General features: G+C 27.6%; 4 protein-coding genes across 6 annotated transcripts in view; 2 read left to right on the top strand and 2 right to left on the bottom strand.

The window, feature by feature from the left end:
- Positions 1 to 3968, bottom strand: part of LOC100169490 (acetyl-coenzyme A transporter 1) — a 6438-nt gene extending 2470 nt beyond the window's left edge. Inside the window, exons 1-6 of the mRNA XM_001944947.5 lie at positions 3660 to 3968; positions 3410 to 3536; positions 2057 to 2216; positions 1839 to 1993; positions 1242 to 1432; positions 679 to 863 (exon numbers count right to left, since the gene is read on the bottom strand). Of these exons, the coding sequence (XP_001944982.1) occupies positions 679 to 863; positions 1242 to 1432; positions 1839 to 1993; positions 2057 to 2216; positions 3410 to 3536; positions 3660 to 3866 (1025 nt within the window). The 5' untranslated portion in view covers positions 3867 to 3968. The remainder of the gene's footprint in view (positions 1 to 678; positions 864 to 1241; positions 1433 to 1838; positions 1994 to 2056; positions 2217 to 3409; positions 3537 to 3659) is intronic.
- A 3045-nt stretch (positions 3969 to 7013) lies between these two features.
- On the top strand, positions 7014 to 8958 carry LOC100166712 (adhesive plaque matrix protein). Its single transcript, XM_001945198.3, has 3 exons — positions 7014 to 7179; positions 8266 to 8353; positions 8514 to 8958. The coding sequence occupies exons 1-3, from the start codon at positions 7159 to 7161 to the stop codon at positions 8858 to 8860; spliced, it is 456 nt and encodes a 151-aa protein (XP_001945233.1). The 5' UTR covers positions 7014 to 7158; the 3' UTR covers positions 8861 to 8958.
- A 3011-nt stretch (positions 8959 to 11969) lies between these two features.
- LOC100573391 (zinc finger protein 511) lies at positions 11970 to 13901 on the top strand. 3 transcript variants are annotated; one of them, XR_003839756.1, is made up of 5 exons: positions 11970 to 12256; positions 12319 to 12523; positions 12589 to 12704; positions 12775 to 12928; positions 13721 to 13901. XR_003839756.1 is itself a non-coding variant. In XM_029491179.1 (4 exons), exons 1-4 carry the CDS (start codon positions 12105 to 12107, stop codon positions 13722 to 13724), a joined length of 477 nt encoding a protein of 158 aa, XP_029347039.1. In that variant the 5' UTR covers positions 11970 to 12104; the 3' UTR covers positions 13725 to 13901. The 3 variants fall into 3 exon arrangements, 2 of the variants coding, with proteins under 2 accessions (XP_029347039.1, XP_016659797.1); XM_029491179.1 differs by lacking the exon at positions 12775 to 12928; XM_016804308.2 differs by lacking the exon at positions 13721 to 13901 and having other exon boundaries at positions 12775 to 13035.
- A 2552-nt stretch (positions 13902 to 16453) lies between these two features.
- On the bottom strand, positions 16454 to 17552 carry LOC100168875 (mitochondrial import receptor subunit TOM22 homolog). The gene is made up of 4 exons (XM_001945100.5): positions 17289 to 17552; positions 17103 to 17208; positions 16904 to 17031; positions 16454 to 16816 (listed from the first exon to the last, which is right to left on the bottom strand). The coding sequence occupies exons 1-4, from the start codon at positions 17424 to 17426 to the stop codon at positions 16754 to 16756; spliced, it is 435 nt and encodes a 144-aa protein (XP_001945135.1). The 5' UTR covers positions 17427 to 17552; the 3' UTR covers positions 16454 to 16753.
- Between the last annotated feature and the right edge of the window lie 3659 nt (positions 17553 to 21211).

Raw genomic sequence — 21211 nt, 5'->3', positions numbered from 1 at the left:
GATATTACATAACCATTTACTAGAATAGGGAATTACAAATATAGTTAAATCAATTTCTTAAATAAATATTTTACTGAAGTATAAAGTTGGCTATATTCTCTAACAGTTTTAGACTTTTAGTACCCTGAAAAAGTATTCAGAGTTTAAAATTAAGTACATTCTTAAATACCATGTTATTTTTATTTAATAATTTGAAAAAAATGTATAGTACTTATCTGTATTAGTGTATTAGTGTATTAATAAATCAAAAGGTTGTATTTGTTTTGGCATTTTCAATTTTGTATTTTTTTCGTACCTACTTCATAATTCTATTAATTCAGTACCCATGTATAGAAAAGCTATTGGTTATTTCCTGTGTTCAATAATATTTATGATTTTTATTATTTAAACCATATTACTGGGTATTTATAAAGATATTATAAAAATAAAATAATAACTTAACTGAGTTAAAAAAAAATTAGGTTAACTTTTAACTATTAACTGAGTTAAAATGTTTTACATTAACTTAACTTAACTCAGTTAAAAATTATCATTGACTTGCCCAGGCTTGGATATGTACCTATATACCAATCCAGTATTTTGCGAAACAATAAATCGTATAGTCGACACGTTATTTTTTTATGAAAATCGTCACTAGTTTTATTAGTTTAATAATTTTAATTTTTTTAATTTATTTACTTTATGGCTGTAGATTTTAAATATATGCTCATTGGTTTTGGTCCGGAAGTGTACTTTGCTGTTACTAGTGGTATAAGTATTCTCACCACGTACATAGCTGTGTTAATAACAGTAATGTCGGCTATTGATACACCAGCATCAACGAGTTCCAAGTACGTCACAGTATCCGTCACAGAAAATCCAACCTTGATGTATATAATTCAAATTAATACAATCGCGATAAATGTCCGTGTGCAAGTATACGTATTTTATTACAACTACTTAAAAATTACAACTTGATTATTACAATTTACTATACGTTTAAAATCATATCCATACATATTGAAATGGGTATTTAATATTTATATATACACACATTTAAATATTATAAAATTACAATTTCAGTTTTTGGATATTCAACGATTAGGAAATATATAGGTTCTCTTCTCCAAAATTAAACTTGTATAATAACATCTACAATGTATCTTTATTCCTTTCAAATTTTCACAATAGAAAATGGTCCACGAACGAGAGTGCCATAGAAATATAAAATGTAATAAATCCTTAAATATAATAATATTTACCTTTGCTGTTAGTAATGCTATTGCCAATATCCGGATACTAGGTAGCTTTATAATATCGCATAGTAGCGTATAGTTTTGAACGACGTTGAGTTTCACATGATCAACCTCTAATCTACAATCTTTTTCTTTTTTGAATATGGCAATTAACGTTGTCACACAGATGAATATCAGGCCCCAAACATAAAGTACACCTAGATAATAAATTAAATTAATTTATAGTGGAAATCAAGTAGGTACCTATTTAAAATAAATTTTAAAAATGTGACAGAAATTTCAAATAATATACACATTACGAGTTTAAATTTAAACTCACTTGTTTACGTCATATTCAATTGAAAAATCCATTTTATATCCTCTATAGTCTATAGAGTCTATACTTCAAGGATTTAAAAAAAATATTGTGACTAATTTTAAGTAATTAAAAAAAATTAAAATAATAATGCAATTTTAGACATAAAATATATGCCACTTAAACATATTCTTTAATCCCCTGGAGTGTATATAATCATTTTATTTTAAAATTTGTAAATTAATTCGTAAGTTAATGTTCTACCTAATTTCTAAAATAAAAATTTTGAAAATTTATCTTATTATTACTTTTCATAGTCATTAATCCTCCTGTATTGGGCGTATCCCGTAAATATTTATTGCAGAAGTCTTCAGACGCAAACAATATTGGGAACACGGAACCTAACATCACACCAATTGCTTGTCCAGTAGTATTGCACGTGGATGCATGACCCACATTATTCCTGTAAAAGACAAAAGTGTATTAAATTGAATTAATAGTTCACGAGTATGAAAAAAATACTCACTTTTTTAACATTGTCAGGGCCCAACTGTCGACAACGATATCTTGCGTGGCGGCTAGGAAGTTAGAGATGAAGAACATACACATCAATACCATGATATTTGGTGTTCCCGTGTTAGGTAATAAATCATCAATGTCATTAGCCATATAAAGGAAGCATGTTCCTATTCAACATAAATCATTATAAATAGAACTAAATGTATTAAATCATGGCAGTTATTACTTATTATACCTAATTATATAAATTTATTATACAATACAAATAAATATTAACAATAATTATTAATAGCGCCACAACTAGGATTTTTGGTCCCAATTTCAAAAGCAAAATCAGTTCTAAAATCAAAACAGTAGGACAGTGAACTTTGAATAGGTACATTTTGCCCATAAAATATGTATTGTATAATACCCAGTTGGCCTTGTTTATCTCTTTGATAATCGTGAAACCATGTGGGTATAGTTTGTATAATTATATAAATAATATATATTTTAAAAGTCCATGTTTTCAGTCAAGTGTACTACAGCGTACGCCATTACGTGTTATCGAATTTAATTTGACAGTAATTACTAATTATTGATGAATTATTATAAAATTAAAATTAAATCAGTTTTGTTCAGTTGTTATTGAAATATTTTTTTAAACATCAAATGCGAATCAATAGAAATATATTATAACTCATAAGGTTTATTACGTATCCAACTGATATATATTAAATATACTGGCTGTGAGTTTAATTATTTTGCATATCGCTGAATTTCATTCCGAATTAAAAATAAGTGAGACACACATTTAGGTATTCAAGATAGAAACATTCTAAATACTGCATTTTTCGAATGTTTTAGATGTTAGTCCATAAATGTATAAAACTTTTTTTTATATCATAAAAAAACACAAAATTATATATTTATGATTTGGCAAAATAATTATAGGTTCTTATAGATACTTATTTTTTTCATATTATACTTTTTGGATTTGATTCAATAGAGATATAATATTTTTACTATTTATTGGTATCATATATAATTTACATAACGTATCTGTAAATTGATTTTATTAAGTTAATTTTTGATTTTTGGTGCATACAAATGCATGTGCATACTGATGTTTTTTTTAGTGCATTAAATTCACAACCCTGTTTGTATTATATAAATCAAATGACATTAATGATTAATGCCTTTCAACCCAGCTCAGTACGAATATATTACCTATATAAGGACCAAATAAGAACGGACGAAAAACTATTAAGTACTCTATAAATTTAAATATTTTTATTTTTTATATTTATGTAGATACTTCTGTCAATTAAATTATATCCGTTTATCGTAAAAGCGTTATGAAGAAAATTAAATGTGTTACCCATTAAGTATTGTACTGGAATGAGCCAAGATTTTCGCCTTCCTATTCTTTGTATGTAGAGTGCGTCCACTAAAGGCGCCCACAACAGTTTTAAGCTAAATGGCCATGCGGCTAAACTAAATAAAGCCTGAAAAAAAATACAATATTTAAATGATATTATATAGTATAATATTGACGTATGATTTTTCGGAACCAATAATAGCAAATCTAATATACGTTCGATGATTCGGATTTTATTGTATCAATTTACCTGATCCTGGTAGGATACATCATTCTGGCTTTGCAAAAGTATCGGTATAGCTGAAGTAAGACCCAAAGGAAAACCTTGCATAGTGTACAGTAACAACAGCAGGAAAAAATTCAACCAATCTCCTTTAAGATTTGGCTGGGAAGAATTTGAATCGTACACACCTGCAGACTTTTCCTTTTCATTTCCGTTTATATTTGACGATGGCATTTTTAAACACCATTAAACACGAGTTTCTTTCTAAATAGTGTAAAACATAGTTGCATTAATCGCTACAGTTTACATACTAAAGACAGAACGAATTGAAGTCTTTTGGTTGTTATTATATCATAATTTGATGACCTATAGTATAATCTTAATTACAGTAATTGATTCGCATACAAATAATGTCGCATAATCAATGTATATTATTAAAACTTATCTAAATGTGTTTGTGTATTAATGCGCTAAATACAAAATTGGAAGTATATTTTAGAGATAGAAAATACATCATTTCTAAATTAAAATTTTAATTCAATTAATAAATACTGAATTTAATAACATTATGAGACTGCATGCAGATTCTCAGTAGCAGGATAATGTTTTATTTTTTTTAAAGAGAGTATTTTTAATCCATTTCTACAGAAATAAAAACCATTATGAAAATTGGATATTATGTAATATTAAATCCAATGACAAGCGAATAATCTATCCTGTGATAAAAACCTACCAGGTTGTAAATACATTCGTGTGTATTTAAGTTATAAATTAATTCACATTATTATGTTTTTAGATTATTAGTGAAGCAATATAATTTTGGTAAAGAAAGCATTTGAATTGTAACCTAATTATTTAAAATATGTATACCTTTTAAATAAATATAATTATCAAATAAATAAATAACTTTTAAAATAATTTTTGATTAAAAAATGTAACTTGTAAATACAAATGGAATTTTTTATATATTCCTATTTGGCCAATAGGTATTATCAATATTATTTTGGTTCTAATATAACTATTGGCTAATGCGGGCTACACAGTATTAAATATTAATACTTGTTATGTTAATTTTAAAGATTAAACTCTATACTAAATCCATCTATATTTTATTTTATTATACAAACTATGCACAAGACTACAAGAGTCAAGAGTATTGAAGGTATATGGAAAAAAAACCAAGGAAAAAAGACCAAAAAATTAAAAAATTAAAAAATAAAAACCAAAAACAAAAAGACCACGGAAAAAAACCATAAAAATAAAAACCAAATTTTTGTATTTTACCATATTATGTATTTATGTCATATTATTCACATATGAATATATGAAGTATTTTTTAAATATTTTAAATATAAACTTTTACTATAAATACCTAAGCTACTAATGGTCGATATAAAAGTAAGTTTGAAAATATATAAGAAAAAAATTTAAAACTCTTTTTACATTTTTACAATAATAGTTACGTCAATTCAAACAATTTATCTATAAATATTATTTATATATTGTTTACATTTTTTGGTTACAGTATGAACTATTCAAGAGAATCGTTGTTTTAAATTTTCAATCCTTAGCTATAAAAATTGAATATTTTATGATTTTTAAATATACGTTTTAAAAATTTGTCACAATACAATAATAAAATTAATAATTTAAAATAAGTTTCACGTTTTAAAAATTGTCAATACAAATATAAATTACTACAGTAATAAAAAAATAATAAAGATTTATAATTTGTTCAGTTAAATTAAGTAACAATAATAAAAAATTACCAATAAAAATTTGAACAGTCAAATAAAGTAAAAATAATAAAATAATAAAAAAATCGTGAGTTATCGAAATCTTATTATATAGGAGATGGCAGTTAAAAAGTTTTCAAAAATATATGTATTATTTTTAATTTATCAAAATGCACTAATTAGGTTATGATAGGCAGTGGCGTATATAGAAATAATTTTTGGAGTGGGCTATAGTAGATAGAAACTAGCAAGTGATTTATTACTTAGAGGCTACTCTCTACTATATATTTAACAGTTTCTATAAATCTATTCGAATTTGTTATTTTTCAACAGACTATGAAGTATTATAACTTATAATAGTACCTAATAAAATATATTGTTGTTCTATTTAAAAAGACTGTAATTTCGGGGAGGGGGGGCTGCAGCCCACTAGGCCCACCCCCAATATACGCCATTGACGATAGTATTCAACAGATAGAACACCTGTGTAGTTGGATTATTGATCAACATTTTTAATTAGAAAATTAAAAATTATGTCTAATGAAATATGATATAATATAGCAAAATATAAAAATTTGGTTTTTAATTTCATGGTTTTTTTCCATGGTCAACTGTTCCTTTGGTTTTTATTTTTTGGTTTCTTTTTCCTTGGTTTTTTTATTCCGTGATTCGTATTGAACGGTAAACTGTGTCGTATAAGGCAACTCATAAAGTGAGCAGTCTGCTATATTTATTAATAAAGTTGTTTATATACAATAAAAGGAGCTTTTAGAGACATACAAGCATGATAACTTAAACTTTTTTAAGGTTGGTTACAATGCCCTCCCTTATCAAGCAATAAACATTAAATCATTTTGAGAACAATTAGTGATGAAGGTAGTGGTGGCTAAAGGAATCCCCTCCCTAAAATCTCAGAAAAATTTAAAAATAGTTTCAACATTCTGTATTACGCAAGTCGTAACCATATATTATAATTATTGTAATTTGTGTGAAGGTTGCTGTAAAAGTCTTAAATGTTAGGTATAATTGTACACATGGTATCAGCATACTAAATTTTTGAAGGGTTATAGTTAAAATCCTGCTGCAATAACCTAGCTATATATACCTAGGTACCTACCTACTAATATTGATAGTTAAACGAGTGATCAACACGTTCTACGCTAACAGCAGAGTTCAACGTCACTTTTTTGATAGTATTTAATTATTTCTACATTATGATAATATAATTTTATGCGGCAGTGTCCAGTGTCCACGCGTGGAGTATGTATGAAATAATAACTAATAAGTATAAGTCATCATGTCCGGCAACGCCTAATTTTGTGTCTGTGCGTTTTATTATTATCATTATTTTATTTCAATGCTTAAAAATTGTTGATTTTTTAAGTGTGGTTGGTTGACCCTCCTCTAGTCTTCCTTCCACGCGATCAAGGTCCAAGGTCACTGTCACTTCGAATCGTTGTTTAGTAGTGCACTCTCCACTGATCGGTATGTATAAATAACAAATAAGTAATAAGTTTAGCCGTTTAGGTACCTATATAATAATGTATAATTTACTCGATCCGGATTTTGTCCTTTCAACCGGGCAACGCCCTGTATGGTTGGTAGGAGCCGGAATACCCACCCCCAGAATACAGTGGTTAGGTAGGTACTAGCTGTTTATATATAAGGACTGTGGTACCCGCAATTGACATCACACTACATCCACTCAAATCTCAAGTACATACATCGACCACAGGTTGAAGTTTGCAGATCCGTTGTAGACAACGCAATAAGAAACCAACAAATACGAAATGGCTTCTTTCAAGTATCTGGTGAGTGACTTTAACTACATAATATCGCAGCTATTGGATGTTATTTTTCTATAGTTACAAAGTACGACTTAATGGTTTTCGATAGATCCTTAAATGTGCAAATGCCCAAATAGGTTATACTGATGTAATATTTTTGAAAAAATTCTTGACTTTTTAAAGACTATCGATATAAATTAATAATATAATTTCACCTTAACGAATGGCAAACGTTTTCAATCAAGCAGCGTACAAACAAGTGGAGGTCTTCGAATACAATTAAAAATTATACATGAAATATATTTTAATAATATTTATAATCGTTATTCAATGTTGTCCGAACATGTTTAATCATTAATCATTAGTCATTACCTATACACTATATTATATATTTAATCAACTTTCTGGGGTGTTTACTGTTTACTATAATAATTAATAATTATTATGTATTAATTACTCCGTAGGTAATTAATCTGAATTAAATAATAAATACCTATAATTCGTGATTGCTTATTTTAACGATGAGGCTATAAGGGTATACGTTTATATATGATATCGTTAAAAATACGATACAATTTATAGGTAGTTACCGAATAACAGTCGAACATTTTTCAAAACGTGGTAGATACCTGACTTGAATCAACTAGCTTTTGCAATCGCGTGTAAGGGAAAATATCAATATATTGTATACGCGTGCTACGATATATTGTTCGTATTTTTTGTTTTTTATGAATCTATAGGTAGGTACTACAATACACGGCTACACTGTATAGTGTATTACATAATATAAACTATAAATTTATAATTTTTTATTGAGTTTGTGTTATTTTTAAATGTTAAGCCACTGTGGTGTATACCTATTACCTACCCACAAACAAAAGGCAGCAAAGACTTTCAAGCCGTGCACAATGAAAATATTATACTTTCTTATTGTGTTTTGCAGATTGTGAATTTGAAATTCAATATTAATACTAAAAAATAAAATAAAAATTATTCTGATTCGTGGTTAGAATTCTACACAGCACACTGTATATTTTATTTATGACATCAAATCAGAATTATATACAAATTGCAAATGCAATATTATTATAATGGTTTTCTGCCCTACAGATATTCATTGCCTTGGCCGTGTACTCCGTTGCCGCCGAAGAAGGAGTAAGAGCAAAAAAACACGCCTACATCGCCGCTGCCCCAGCTCGTGAGTGCCAATAAATGATATAAATAAATTTAACGCGATAACGCACTTATAGCCTATTATTATCCATATAGATATATGAAATCTCATCCAAATCAAAATTAATTAAAAATCCGATTTCGACCAACATAATAGTGACGTTAATAATTTTTTTTGTCCACAGCGGTTTTGGGATACTCTGCCTCAGCCCCAGGATCGTTTTCATACGCATACTCTGATTACACCAGCTACCCTTACAACTATCCAGTAGCAGCAGCTGCATACCGCGCACCCGCTGCATACCCAGCAGCAGCATACCCGGTAACAGCTTATGCCGCCGCCGCATACCCGAGCTACCACGAAGATGACGGCAAATACTGGCCCGGCAAATACGAAAAGTCTTACATCCCAGCCTACAAGGCCGGATACCCAAGCTACCCGGAGGATGATGGCAAATACTGGCCCGGCAAATACGAAAAGAATTACATCCCAGTCTACAAGGCCGGATACCCGGTCGCCTACCACTACTGAACACTCCTACCACAATGATTCTCAACCTTCCTTTAATAGACTTGTAGTTTTTTGATTCGACTTTTAACAATAAAAACGTGATATTAATTTTGCCATCAGTTGATTTTGTTGTTATTTATCTTCCTATCCTGGTTGTGACATACAATATAATGTGACAATGTGATATTATTACACCAATTTACGGTTCGTGTTTGTATGCACTAGGCACAGGGGCGCCATTTCAGTTTTTTAAGGGTGTGCAAACAATCAAAGAGGCCAATTTTTTCCCACCACCGGGCCAATTGTTAAAAAAATGTTTCTTGTGTTTTCGCTATAGAATTTTTATTATCAATAACATACTTAGCTTTCATACATAACATATTATAAATGAATAAATTAAATATAAAATATACAAATTTTAATTATTTTAGGAATAAACCTTTAAACGTTCTGCTTTTATAATTTTTGAATTTTTGAACGCATACCGTCTTATTAACATATTATACAGAATTTATGTTCACAATACCACATTTTATACATTTTTACTCCGTCATTTCTAAAATCAAAATTAATTTACCTATTATAAAATTTAAAGGTAGGTACCTAATAACATTATCTATGGAATATCGGAAGATTTTATTGGTATTATTATTTTTAAGTAAGTTATGATCGCATTTAACTCGTTTTATATATTATTTTAATTTGTAAAATATACAAAAAATGTACATTTTAAAAATGGTCATAACTATTGCTTCTTAATAAAAATATCAATAGAAGCCTCCGAGATGCCCTACATAATAATATATTACTTTTAAATTGTATAAGAGGTAAATTCACTCTGATTTTAGAAATTACGCAGTAAAAATATAAAATATTGTGTTATTGCGAACGTAAATGTTGTACGCTCTAAAGACAGAGTCCTCTTAAGCATTGTCATAAATTATAATTTATAAATTATAAGCCATGTAAAATTATTTCAAGTTAAAAGTTTATGATTTAAAATAATTTAGTGTGCCTTAATCAATAATCACATTTTTTTTAAATAATTTCCAACAATATTGTAATACAACATTCAACATAATATTATATAAATTATAATACCAGCTGGTTGTTTATTTATTTTTTATTGATCTTTTAAGCCCGGTGTCTAAGGCCATGACCTTGTTTGTAGGGTTATGTAGTAGGGGTTGGAATGGCAGGTTCTTAACACGTGTGTGTTTGTTTGACAGAATTTCGTCTGGGTACCCGTAGGTGGTTTCTGCACCTGTTTATTATATACACGCGTATCAGTGGCGAACCCAGGGGGGTGGACCCCCGGTCCGGACCCCCCCCCCCCCCATTTGGCTTATATCATAGTTTTATTTTTATTTTTAAAAGGTTCCGTGAAATGTTCATCGAAATTTATTGATTAGATTTTCTAAACACTTTACACTTTCTGAAATAATGAGTGTTCTATGATTAAAGAATCACCCGGTATTATAATTTCTTTAGGAATTTCAAATTTATTTTGTATTTTAGAATTTAGTATGGGTTCATAGATTGCCGAGATCAAACGCTGTAGTTGTGTGTTTTTCATTAAATGTAAATGTATGGTTTTATAAAATGAGTACTTTGGGTGAATTATACAGAAAAATTATTTTTAATGACGAAACTTGTATATAATTTTTAAAAGATCGTGATCTATAACCTAATACAAAACTGTAAAATGAAAATGTAATACAAGATCATTCATAAGTGTCTATCTTTATCAAAAAAAAAAAATGCCTTCAAGCAAATCAAATTAAATTTTTATGAGCGTTTGAATTTCATATTTTTACAAGATTGGATATTCACTCCATTTCTCACGTAGCTGATTTTGTTATTTCATTGTAATTCAAAAACGAATAATTGTAAATACATGGAAATTTCACTGAATGTTCATATTTATATACACCATAACATTTTGAAAATATTTTGACTCTTTTTTAGCTGTTTACGGACATTGTCAATTTTCAATTTTTTAGTTTTTTTTTCTGTAAATATCAATAAAAATGTATTTGTTGGGTAAAAAAGCGTGAAAATATAATGCAAGGCTCCTGATATATTGTTACAATAACAGTTGAAAAACATTGAAAATACATAGTCACAATTTTTTTGTATAAGCATTCAAAGTTTGAATTTTGACAAAATATATCAAACTTAAAATTTAATAATTATTTTTAGTTAAAAATGTATAAAATGTTCAACTTTTATAGCTAAGGATTAAAAATTTAAAACAAGGTTCCACGTAAATAGGTTATATATAAATTACTTTATTCACAATAATATCATCAGATATATTTAGTAATAACATAGGCTGACTGACCGTTTTCGCTCAGAATCGTTTTTCTAATACAATGATATCATATCATTGAATTCAAATTTAACACTATCCATTACAATGACCCACTTGTAACCTACTGTACGGCAGAGCGACATCCACTTACCCGTCTTTTTTTTTATTGGTCTTAAACTCGGCAAATTGTGTTTATTAAGAAATTAAATGTATGTATAATGTATATACTCAGGAAAAGGACAGAAAAACAGTAGTTAAATAATTTTTTTGGGCCCCCCCTCCTTGAATAAATCCTGGTTGCGCCACTGACGCGTATATTATGTAAAAGTACCTACCTTAAGTACCTACATAAAATGCAAAATATCTTCCAAAAATATGGAATATAAGAAAAAATAAACTGTATATGCTCTCGATTTTCCAACTAAATTATACCAGACGTATCTTAATTTTTGTCCTAGTGGTTCAAGTTGGAGAAAATATTAAATTATATTTATATTTCAATCATGAACTAAGATAATTTCAATCATTAGTAGTATCCACGAATATATAAAAATACAATATGAATATTTATATATATCAGCGGTAGTATCAATTTATGCCCCGTTTACACGATCAAATAGTTTGTCAAACATTTGAAGCACAGAACATTTGAAGTTTACTCTTCATTTCAACCATGAACTAAGAAGATAAAGTTAACTTCTTTTAAGTTCATGATTTCAACCATGGTCCATGATAATATATGGTGATATGATGTGTAATATCTATGGTGGTACTATAACAGTCAGTTGTAGATAAACCGATAACTGTGATAATATTGTATTTGTTAATTTATTGTTTATGCTATGAAAAAAACACCGGTTTTTAATTATTGTAATTTCTAATTTCTATTTTCTAATAATTAATAATATGAGATCTAAGTAGAATAACGCTATACTTCTAATCATATAAATTATGACGAGCATGGAGAAACTTCAACTATTACTTGCTCGTGGCACAGGGCATAAGAATTTAGTCGATGATCTTTTCAAAACAGTCGACGATTCGTTAAAAGTTTATAGACGAGTAGGAGTTTTTGAAATTACTGATCAATCCAATGAACAAAGGTAAACAAATTTATTCTATTGAATAGAATTTTAAATTTGGGAATAACTAAAATAACTTTCAGAGGCACTGATAATTTTCAATGCAATGTGGATGGTTGTACTTCAAGTTTCACATCAATGGCTGATTACGATTCACATTATAATTCAAATCATCGTTACACTTGCATTTACTGTCGAAAACTATTACAATCTGCACATCTCTTAGATTTACATTTGAGCGAAACACATGATAACTTTTTTAAAGTCTCATCTGTTAAAAAACCAATGGTATTACTCGAAAGTATTAATATTTAATTAAAATAATTTGATTTTTTTTTTTTATAAAATTCCAGTTCAAATGTTTCATTGAAACATGTCAAACACAGTTTTGGAATTCCGAAGATCGAAATGTTCACTGTAAAGAAATTCATAATATGTCAAAGGGTTTCTTGCAGCATTATGGAAATAAGTAATAATACAAATAATTATTTTATATCATTACTGTCAAACTAATATATATTTTTATTTTTGTACTTTAGAAAAAATCAGAAAAAGAACAAGAAAATTAAATATACTGCACCACCAAATTTAGAATCAATGGTAGAATCAAGCATGGTTATAAATTAATTTTAAAAAAAACATAATTTACCAACAATGTATAGGCAACAGTATTTAAATCTTTTGGAAAACAAAGTATGAATTACTGCCTGAAATCAACTAAATTATCTGAAATATTATTTTATGGGTTATTAGATTATACCTACTAATTACTAATCAATAAATGAAGTAAATGCTTTAAACATATTGTTATTATATTTCACTCGAGTGTTAGCCTGGCACACCAAAAGCCCCTGGAACATTTTTTAAGGGGCTCCATACTTAAAAAAGTATAAAAGCTTTGAAAAACTAATTGAAATATAATATATTTATTTTATTATAAACATAAATCAATCAATTTTGTAAACTTTTTCTATTTTATTATTAATTAGCTGATCCCATGCACTCCGTTGCCCGTAAAAAATGACAACTTTTAAACAAATTGTGATTGTTCAACTTCTTTTGGGTGTTTTCCTATTACCAATATTAACCAATTATAAACAACAATGTCCACCGTAAATCTCAAAACACCTGTTTGAGGATCTCCCTGGACCAACCAGGACAATTGTGAATCTAAATCATCCCGGGAACCACTCAAACACACAAAAAATGTCATCATAATCTGTTCAGCTGTTTAGGAATGCATTAAGGACAGACAAAAATTCATATAAAGTATATTCTATCTAATTTATTTAAGTATAATAAAAACTTTTTCTTACAAAAACTCATTTATTATAGGTGTTAAATAGAATAAGATTAAGCGTATAATTTTGGTGGGGCGGTATCATAAAGAATAAAACTATTAATTATACTCATATTTGTTATTCTTTCAATCAATTTTTGACTGTCAATTATCACATATTTTTCTACAAACATTAATGATTTTAGGTGACATGCTGTTTAATGAGCTATCTTGCCTATATGCTCTACCGTAGATTGCAATCTACTAATGGTTACTGGATTCTTGTTGCATGCACTCCACCATGTGATTACAATGATTGTATTTAATGTACATACTCAATGCCTCAAAGGATAGAACTGTGGAGGCTAAAAATTGTAAAAAAATATGTGTGGTACAACTCTAGATATGCTTCCAAAGTATAATATCATATAATAATAGAATTTTATACATTTATAAATATAATTAATTATTACAGGTAACTTATTGAAATGAGATTGAAAGGAATCAATAAAAAGGACTCATGTTATGCCTTATCTTAAGGAACGTGGCATTAATATTTTAATTTTCTATTTCTATTTATTAAATATATTTTAAAAGAATAACATTTAAAAGTGTTTATTTGTAACTTGTAAGTGATATATAACAAGACAACGACAATAGCATTGTTGATAATATATTATATTACCTACTTATTTATAATAACTTTTAGTATTGTTTATCTCGTCATTAATATTACTTTTACATAATCTACTTCTTACGAGAATCAGACTTCACTAGGGTGTACATGTATCATTTTCTACTCCAACAAGTTCTACATTTAAATAGTGAAAAAACATTTTCAGCAATGTGTTGATATTATAAGGTCAACTATGTTACCAATTTGATATTCTAAGTTGTTTTATAGATATTGACAGAGATTTAAAGAAAAAAATTGTTAAGGCTTAAACTGTAATGACTAGTGTATTATTATTATGTTACATACTTACATGTATATCTATGTATTATTTTTATACTATTTAATTTTTTTTTAACTTTCACTTATATATTAAGGAAATTAAAAACTTGAATTTGTAACTAAAACATTAATTTCCTCATTCCACTTTTTTATGATTCGTATTATGCACACACTATAATAGTATAAAACAATATTAATTGTTAATTTATTAATAAATAATAATTATCATAATGTGTGGAGGTAAAGCTCCCCACTTAATTTACTTATTATAAAAACCCAAGGGCTGGAGCCCTCCTAATATTAAGGTCTTGTTATATCTATGATGAGTATATGATATTATTTAAATATTTTTGTAGACTGACAATAGTATTAGTTAGCCATTTAATGTTAAACAAAATTATGTTTTACATTTTCGAGTTTGAAAAATACTTGTTCACAAGTGGTTTTATAGTTTTTGTATAATCAAAAAAGCACATTAAATACATGTATGACATTTATCACAATTTATTCCTTTAGTCATTTTATTATACACTTAGTCCCTCATTATTATTGTTTATAAATAAATAATAATAGTAAAATGCTAGATGTTCTTGTTCAAAACCTTCATTTTCTGAATTTCAATCTACAGCATGCTTAGAAATTTTTGGTAAGAAACTTTTGTCTTGTCCAGCAATTAATTTCACAATTGTTTATTTGTTCATCCAAATATCCAATCCATCCAAATTATACACAATAATGTTTTATTGACCTCAAAAACAATGGAACTTTTGGGAAAACCTATTTTTTATAAGGCATGAATCTATACTACTTCAAATAGCACCACCTAAAATTGAAAATATATACATTTCAAATAATTACAATTTATAGTTATATGGATACATATGCATCATTACATTTTCAACCTGAGTTAATTTTTTTACATTTTATTGAAAATTCTTCTTTGATATTTATTCAATCATCTGCATAAAAATGTGGTCAACCATAAAAAAATATAAATTATAGAAAATTAAAAAATAAACATTGGGTGAAAATGTCAAGTATCTAATGTAACATTCGTTTTTGAATTACAACAAAATAAAATAATCGTTCAATGAGAATTCTTTTATATACAGCTGCAAATCAACTGTCAAAAAAATGTTAATTTCAAATTTTCAAATGCTCATAAAGTTTCCAGTAAACTTTTTTTTTGTTCAAGGTAGGCAAACATATGAAGAATCTTGTGTAAAATTTACAAATCTTAGATATAAAAAGAAAATTGTTTGTGAATTTCTACCTCGAAATAGTTTCAAAATGTTCGTGATTTTATTCTAACACTTCAGACGCCAAGAAAATGTTTATAGATACTTGTTTAATGAACAAATGTATACTTTTGAAAATGGAAACTATAGGTACCTATAAAATTTTTTATGATTTTCTGGTGGTGCAAAAAAATAAACTTACAATCCGACAATTGAAATGTAGTGGTGCAAGTGCTATCTACATTTGCACCACCCAATTTACATCATTGCCTGCACCAAAGACGACAATGTTTTATAAATTTTAAAGCCTGTAGGCCTCTTACACTAACATGACCTAAAGTCAATGCTGGTCTGATGCTGTTTCACTTATACAATTCCCTTTCCATGAGTACATAAGAAAATTAATGGTGAAATAGCTCAATGGTAAATGGTAAGCAATTCAACGTGTTGTTAAACTCATACCTGCTTTTTGTAAAAATTATTGCGTTGAACATATTTAAATGACATATGTTTATAAATTATTGCAGTGTTTTAAAATTGTACACACATGTAAAAATAATAAGTAAGTTTGTAATAATTGAAAAATGTACTTTCACAAAACTGTTTAATTAACTTACACAACATCTTACAGAATAATAATATACAGCTGTTTGTAAACATTAGGAATGAGAAAAAAATAATTATTGTATGTAAAAACGAGATAAAATTAATTATTTCTGTAAGTTGAAAGGAATTAAATCTTCAAATAATAATATACATTTTTATTGATACAACTTGTTAAATTAGTTGTGACGTACATACAGGACTACTCAAACACATTTAAATAACATAATTATCTGATATTCATATTTGTAAACAAGTTTCATAATAAATATTATTTTAAAGTGTCTTTATTATATTTTTAAATTAAATTCACTTATCCCTAGTAAAATAAAAGTAATAAAAATAAAATTCCAAGTCTACGTGAATTTAATACAAATATTTATTTCAGCCAAACAATAAACTAAGGTAGATAGGTTAAAAATATAATATACGACGAAAATATATTAATTAGGCAACATAGTAGTTCCTCCACCTAAGTTGCCAGCACTACCAGGACCAAGAAGAAGCTAAAATGAAACAAAAATTGTATTAATTGTATTATTTAACTTAAAAATATACTTCTTTAGTAATAAATATGTAATTAAAACACTTACTTGTTTTGAATGATTTTTTTGCGCTTCTTCCATTTGTATGCGTTCAGTTTCAAATAATACAGGCATAAGTAACAGAGCCGCTGTTGTTGAGACGTACCATGTGGAAGTACACGCGAATAAGTAAGTTTCTGTAAATTGTTTTGAATTAGTCAGCGATTTGTGGTGAGTAATATCTATACAGTAATATCTAATATCTTACCTAAGATGACTTTACCAGTGGTATTAACTATCTTTTTGGTGCTGTTCCTTATAGAATCTGGAAACATCTCAGTTAGCGCCCATAGACGTTCACCCAAAGTTTCATCCTACACATGGTAAAAAATACGTATTAAAGAGTGCTGGTATAAAACAATGTTGATTATATAATATAAATGTATCAACGAACTTCTTCGTCGTCATCAAAGTTTTCACTCGTTGGCGTTAGATCCTTATTGCTGTCGGTCATCGATTCCATACCGCTGTCTGTGCTCCAAGGTTGAACCTTGTCCGAATCCGACAATTCTAAGTCCTCCGCAGTGGTCATTAGATTAACACGACCGGTTGCAGTGTTAATTAGTGTAGGAGGAGCGAAGTGAAAATGTGTGGAAATGGAAAAGGATTATGATGTATAGCACAGTAATTGTAGCACACTACGGCCATTCACTTTTCAGGCACTGCGGCGTGATAACCTTATCAAATAAACACTCAATTTAGGCTCTTATCAGCTGTTCCTGACTAGTGTAGCTTTCTCTATTCTCCTTGAAAACACCACCGAGATGAATTTTAGGCGGGTTATTATATTTTAATTGTATTTTGTGATATAAAAAAATCTACAAACAGTAAACAGTTTAAAAAAAAATTATCCTTGTATGATCTGTGAGAATACACACTGTATGACGTTAAACATATAAACATGCAGTCTTGTAAAGAATACTTTTATTTTGTGTTCGGAATACATATTCGAATAAATGAGAATTAAGGTATTCAGAATACGTATTCAAATAGTTCTTAAAAATTATATTCAGAATACATATTCAAATACTATTAGAATACTTTTTTTTACAACTAGTTTTTGTCAGTTTTTGAATGGTTGGTAATTAACATTTATAATAATTAAAAATACATCGTAATCATAAGTTGTTTATAAATTGGAATAGAAAACCAGAATAGGTGTAGCGCAGATCACAAAGATTTCAGTAGAATTTACGATTCATCAATAGACCGTATAGGTACTGAGTATATAGTATATTATATAAGTTCTATGGATTTATCATAATATGATAAATGAATATATTTTATATCTCTATGGCAATCGCCAATTGTCGACACTCGTCGTCAACGATTAACAATTCTAATAATTTCAGTGAACAAAAAAATAATAAGCCATCAATATAGACGGACAGTTTGTTGAGATGTACCTATATATTATAATGTAAGTTATAACACGAGCTCGAACATTTCGTTATTTTCATAATATATTTTGATACCTACTTTCAAGTTTCAGTTCAGAATGAGATGAAGATGTACGAATATAGCTGTTTCTTCGGCGGTGGCACTCTTGCTAGGTTTCACCGCAAGAATCGATGTTCAGGCGTAAGTTTATTTTCATATTATTAATAAAAATTTACATTTACTTTTTAGACTTAAATTAAATATTTATTGCCACGGACAATCTGTTAACTGGGTGACGTAGAAGCATTTATACGTTTACTCCCAAAAGCGCAATGTACTTATAAAATACGCTGCCCGAACAGTTCAAATCCGTCTTCATTTCTCCACGCCAATAACTATTAAATTTTTTATTGAATGATTATTCAGAGGTCACTTGAGGATAAATGCCAAAAGTATAAAATATTTAAATTAAGAATCATTAAAAAACATTTTGTGAAAGGAACAAGATTACTTCTTAAATAAATGTCTTAATTATTATTAACAAATAGATACAAATACTGGAGGATATTTTAATAGCTTTTAACTATTAAAATTCAGTATAAATAGTTTCTGATTGATGTAAGTACCTATATGTAGGTAACTTCTATATAAAATGATTATAATTTAATGTAAGGATTCTCATAAATTGATACAGCAGCCTAAAAACACAAAAAATCTACAAAATTTTAGTTCCCTATTATGGTGTAGGTACCTACTAATACAAATAATACATTATTATTCGAAAACACGATTCATATATTATTATATACTAAAAATAAACAAATTATTACATACTAGGGTCTAGGGACCTTTTATAGTATATTATATATGAAAATCGAATCTTTACTACGAATACCTACTTATCATTTACACACACAAAAAAAATAATTAAAAAAATTAAAAAACACACATCATTGTAAAATCAATACAGTCATTGATCCGCTTAGAAATTAAAATCTAAAATATATCCGATAGGTAAATTAAACTTAACATATTAAATCATTATTATAAATTTCGTACTCTATTGGTAGAAAATGTTAGACTTGGAATTTAGCAAATCTTGTTGGTATTATAGTCGCTACTGTAAATTTTATGTATATCTTTATGTTAACTCTAAAAAACTTAAATTACTTTTTTATTTAATAATTAAAAAAAAAAACAATATGCTTTTATAAAAATATTCTTGTACTTCTGATCTATTCAACATCTATTAATTCTTAATAAACAATTAAATTAATAAACGAAAATAATACATTTTTAATTACCTATTATAATTCAAATTCAAAATTATAAACTATTTCGGTTATTCAAATTATATAAAATTTCAATGAACAGATTGTTCCTTAACACGGAGCTCTTTGATATAAAAGTCGTATTATATTATATCTATGGATTCATCATATTGACGTAGTATAATATCTATCATTTATATTCTATGGCAATTCTCAAAGTCGTTGCAGAAGAAACAGTCTATTAAAAATAATTCTAAAATTTCAATAAGCAAAACAGACATGAACAAAAAACATACTGCGTTCCGTATGGTTTTATTTTTCATAAATCACATTTCCACATCGGCGTCGCAGCTAGTGAAACACGTCACGGATTCCGCTGAAAGAGTCGATGCTTAAAGTAAATTTTTTTTTATTATTCTTTTAAGGCTTAAATTTACTTTTAAGACTAAAAATGTATATTTAATGTCACGAAAAATGTACTATCCAAGTGTTGTAGACGCATATTTTAGTTCCAAACTAGAAGTGTATAAAATACACGAGATCGAATAATACAAACGTCGTTGTCGTTTTTCCAGTCCCCGGTCGTAGAATAATTATAATTAATAAGTGCATTTCTATATAGGGTAGTTGAAAATTGAAATAGACATATAATTTTGGTTTAATTTATAGAGATGCGCATGTTAAAACTAATAAGTCATAAGATATACAATTTTAATTTATACCTGGTATTTTTTTTCCAAATTCTACGTTGTAACTTATAAGTTATATTATGCAACTATTAATTTATTGTAACATATTTCACTTTTATTGTTCACCTAATATCTATATCATATGGATTAGGGACCATGTACAATGAACACCTAAAAAATGTTCACGGAATGGTCAACTGCCTATCCTGACATGTGCACACTTATAAGTATATATTATTATATATATTAGTATATATTATTATATATTCATATATGAATAATATATACTTGTATACTCGTATATAGGTACATAATATATTAATATATAAATAGTGTAGTACATACACGAATGCGCTACTTATTACGTCCTTAAAAATTCAACAGATATTATTATATTTATTTATTTTTTACTTATTTTTACGTATAGGTAGGTACATTACAAGACTCTAATAAAATAAATAAATAAAATAATTTTCATTTTCTCGAACACAATGTTCCGAGGAAACTCACGAGGAACTTTGTATTATTTTTAAGCTTTTTGACCCAACGAATAATATATTATTGACATTTATAGAACACAGAACTAAAAACATTTCATAATTAAAATGTCTATAAATCACTGAAAACGAGTCGAAATATTTTGAACATTTTATAAAGTATAAAAATGATAGTTTAAATATTTGATGGACATTTTAAATACCGACGGTTAATAGTTGTTGAATCATATACACATCATTGTAAAATCAAATCATCAAACAATCAAATTGCTCCCGAAATCCGCTCTAAAATACAAACTAACACACAATAGTTAGGTATGTATAAATGTTTAATACAAATTAAACATTATACATATATGTATAAAATAAATTACCTGTAACGTTTAGGTCCTAAGAATATTGTTGAACATTTAACTGCAGGCTGCGTGTTATTTCAGAAATGGTATTGGTCAGTGAAGATTTGTCAACTGAGAATAATAT

Source organism: Acyrthosiphon pisum, chromosome A3, assembly GCF_005508785.2.
Source record: "Acyrthosiphon pisum isolate AL4f chromosome A3, pea_aphid_22Mar2018_4r6ur, whole genome shotgun sequence".
In the NCBI taxonomy this organism is placed as follows: domain Eukaryota; kingdom Metazoa; phylum Arthropoda; class Insecta; order Hemiptera; family Aphididae; genus Acyrthosiphon; species Acyrthosiphon pisum.
The sequence above is the reverse complement of the archived record's forward strand: the minus strand, read 5'-3'. Positions and strand labels throughout refer to the sequence as shown.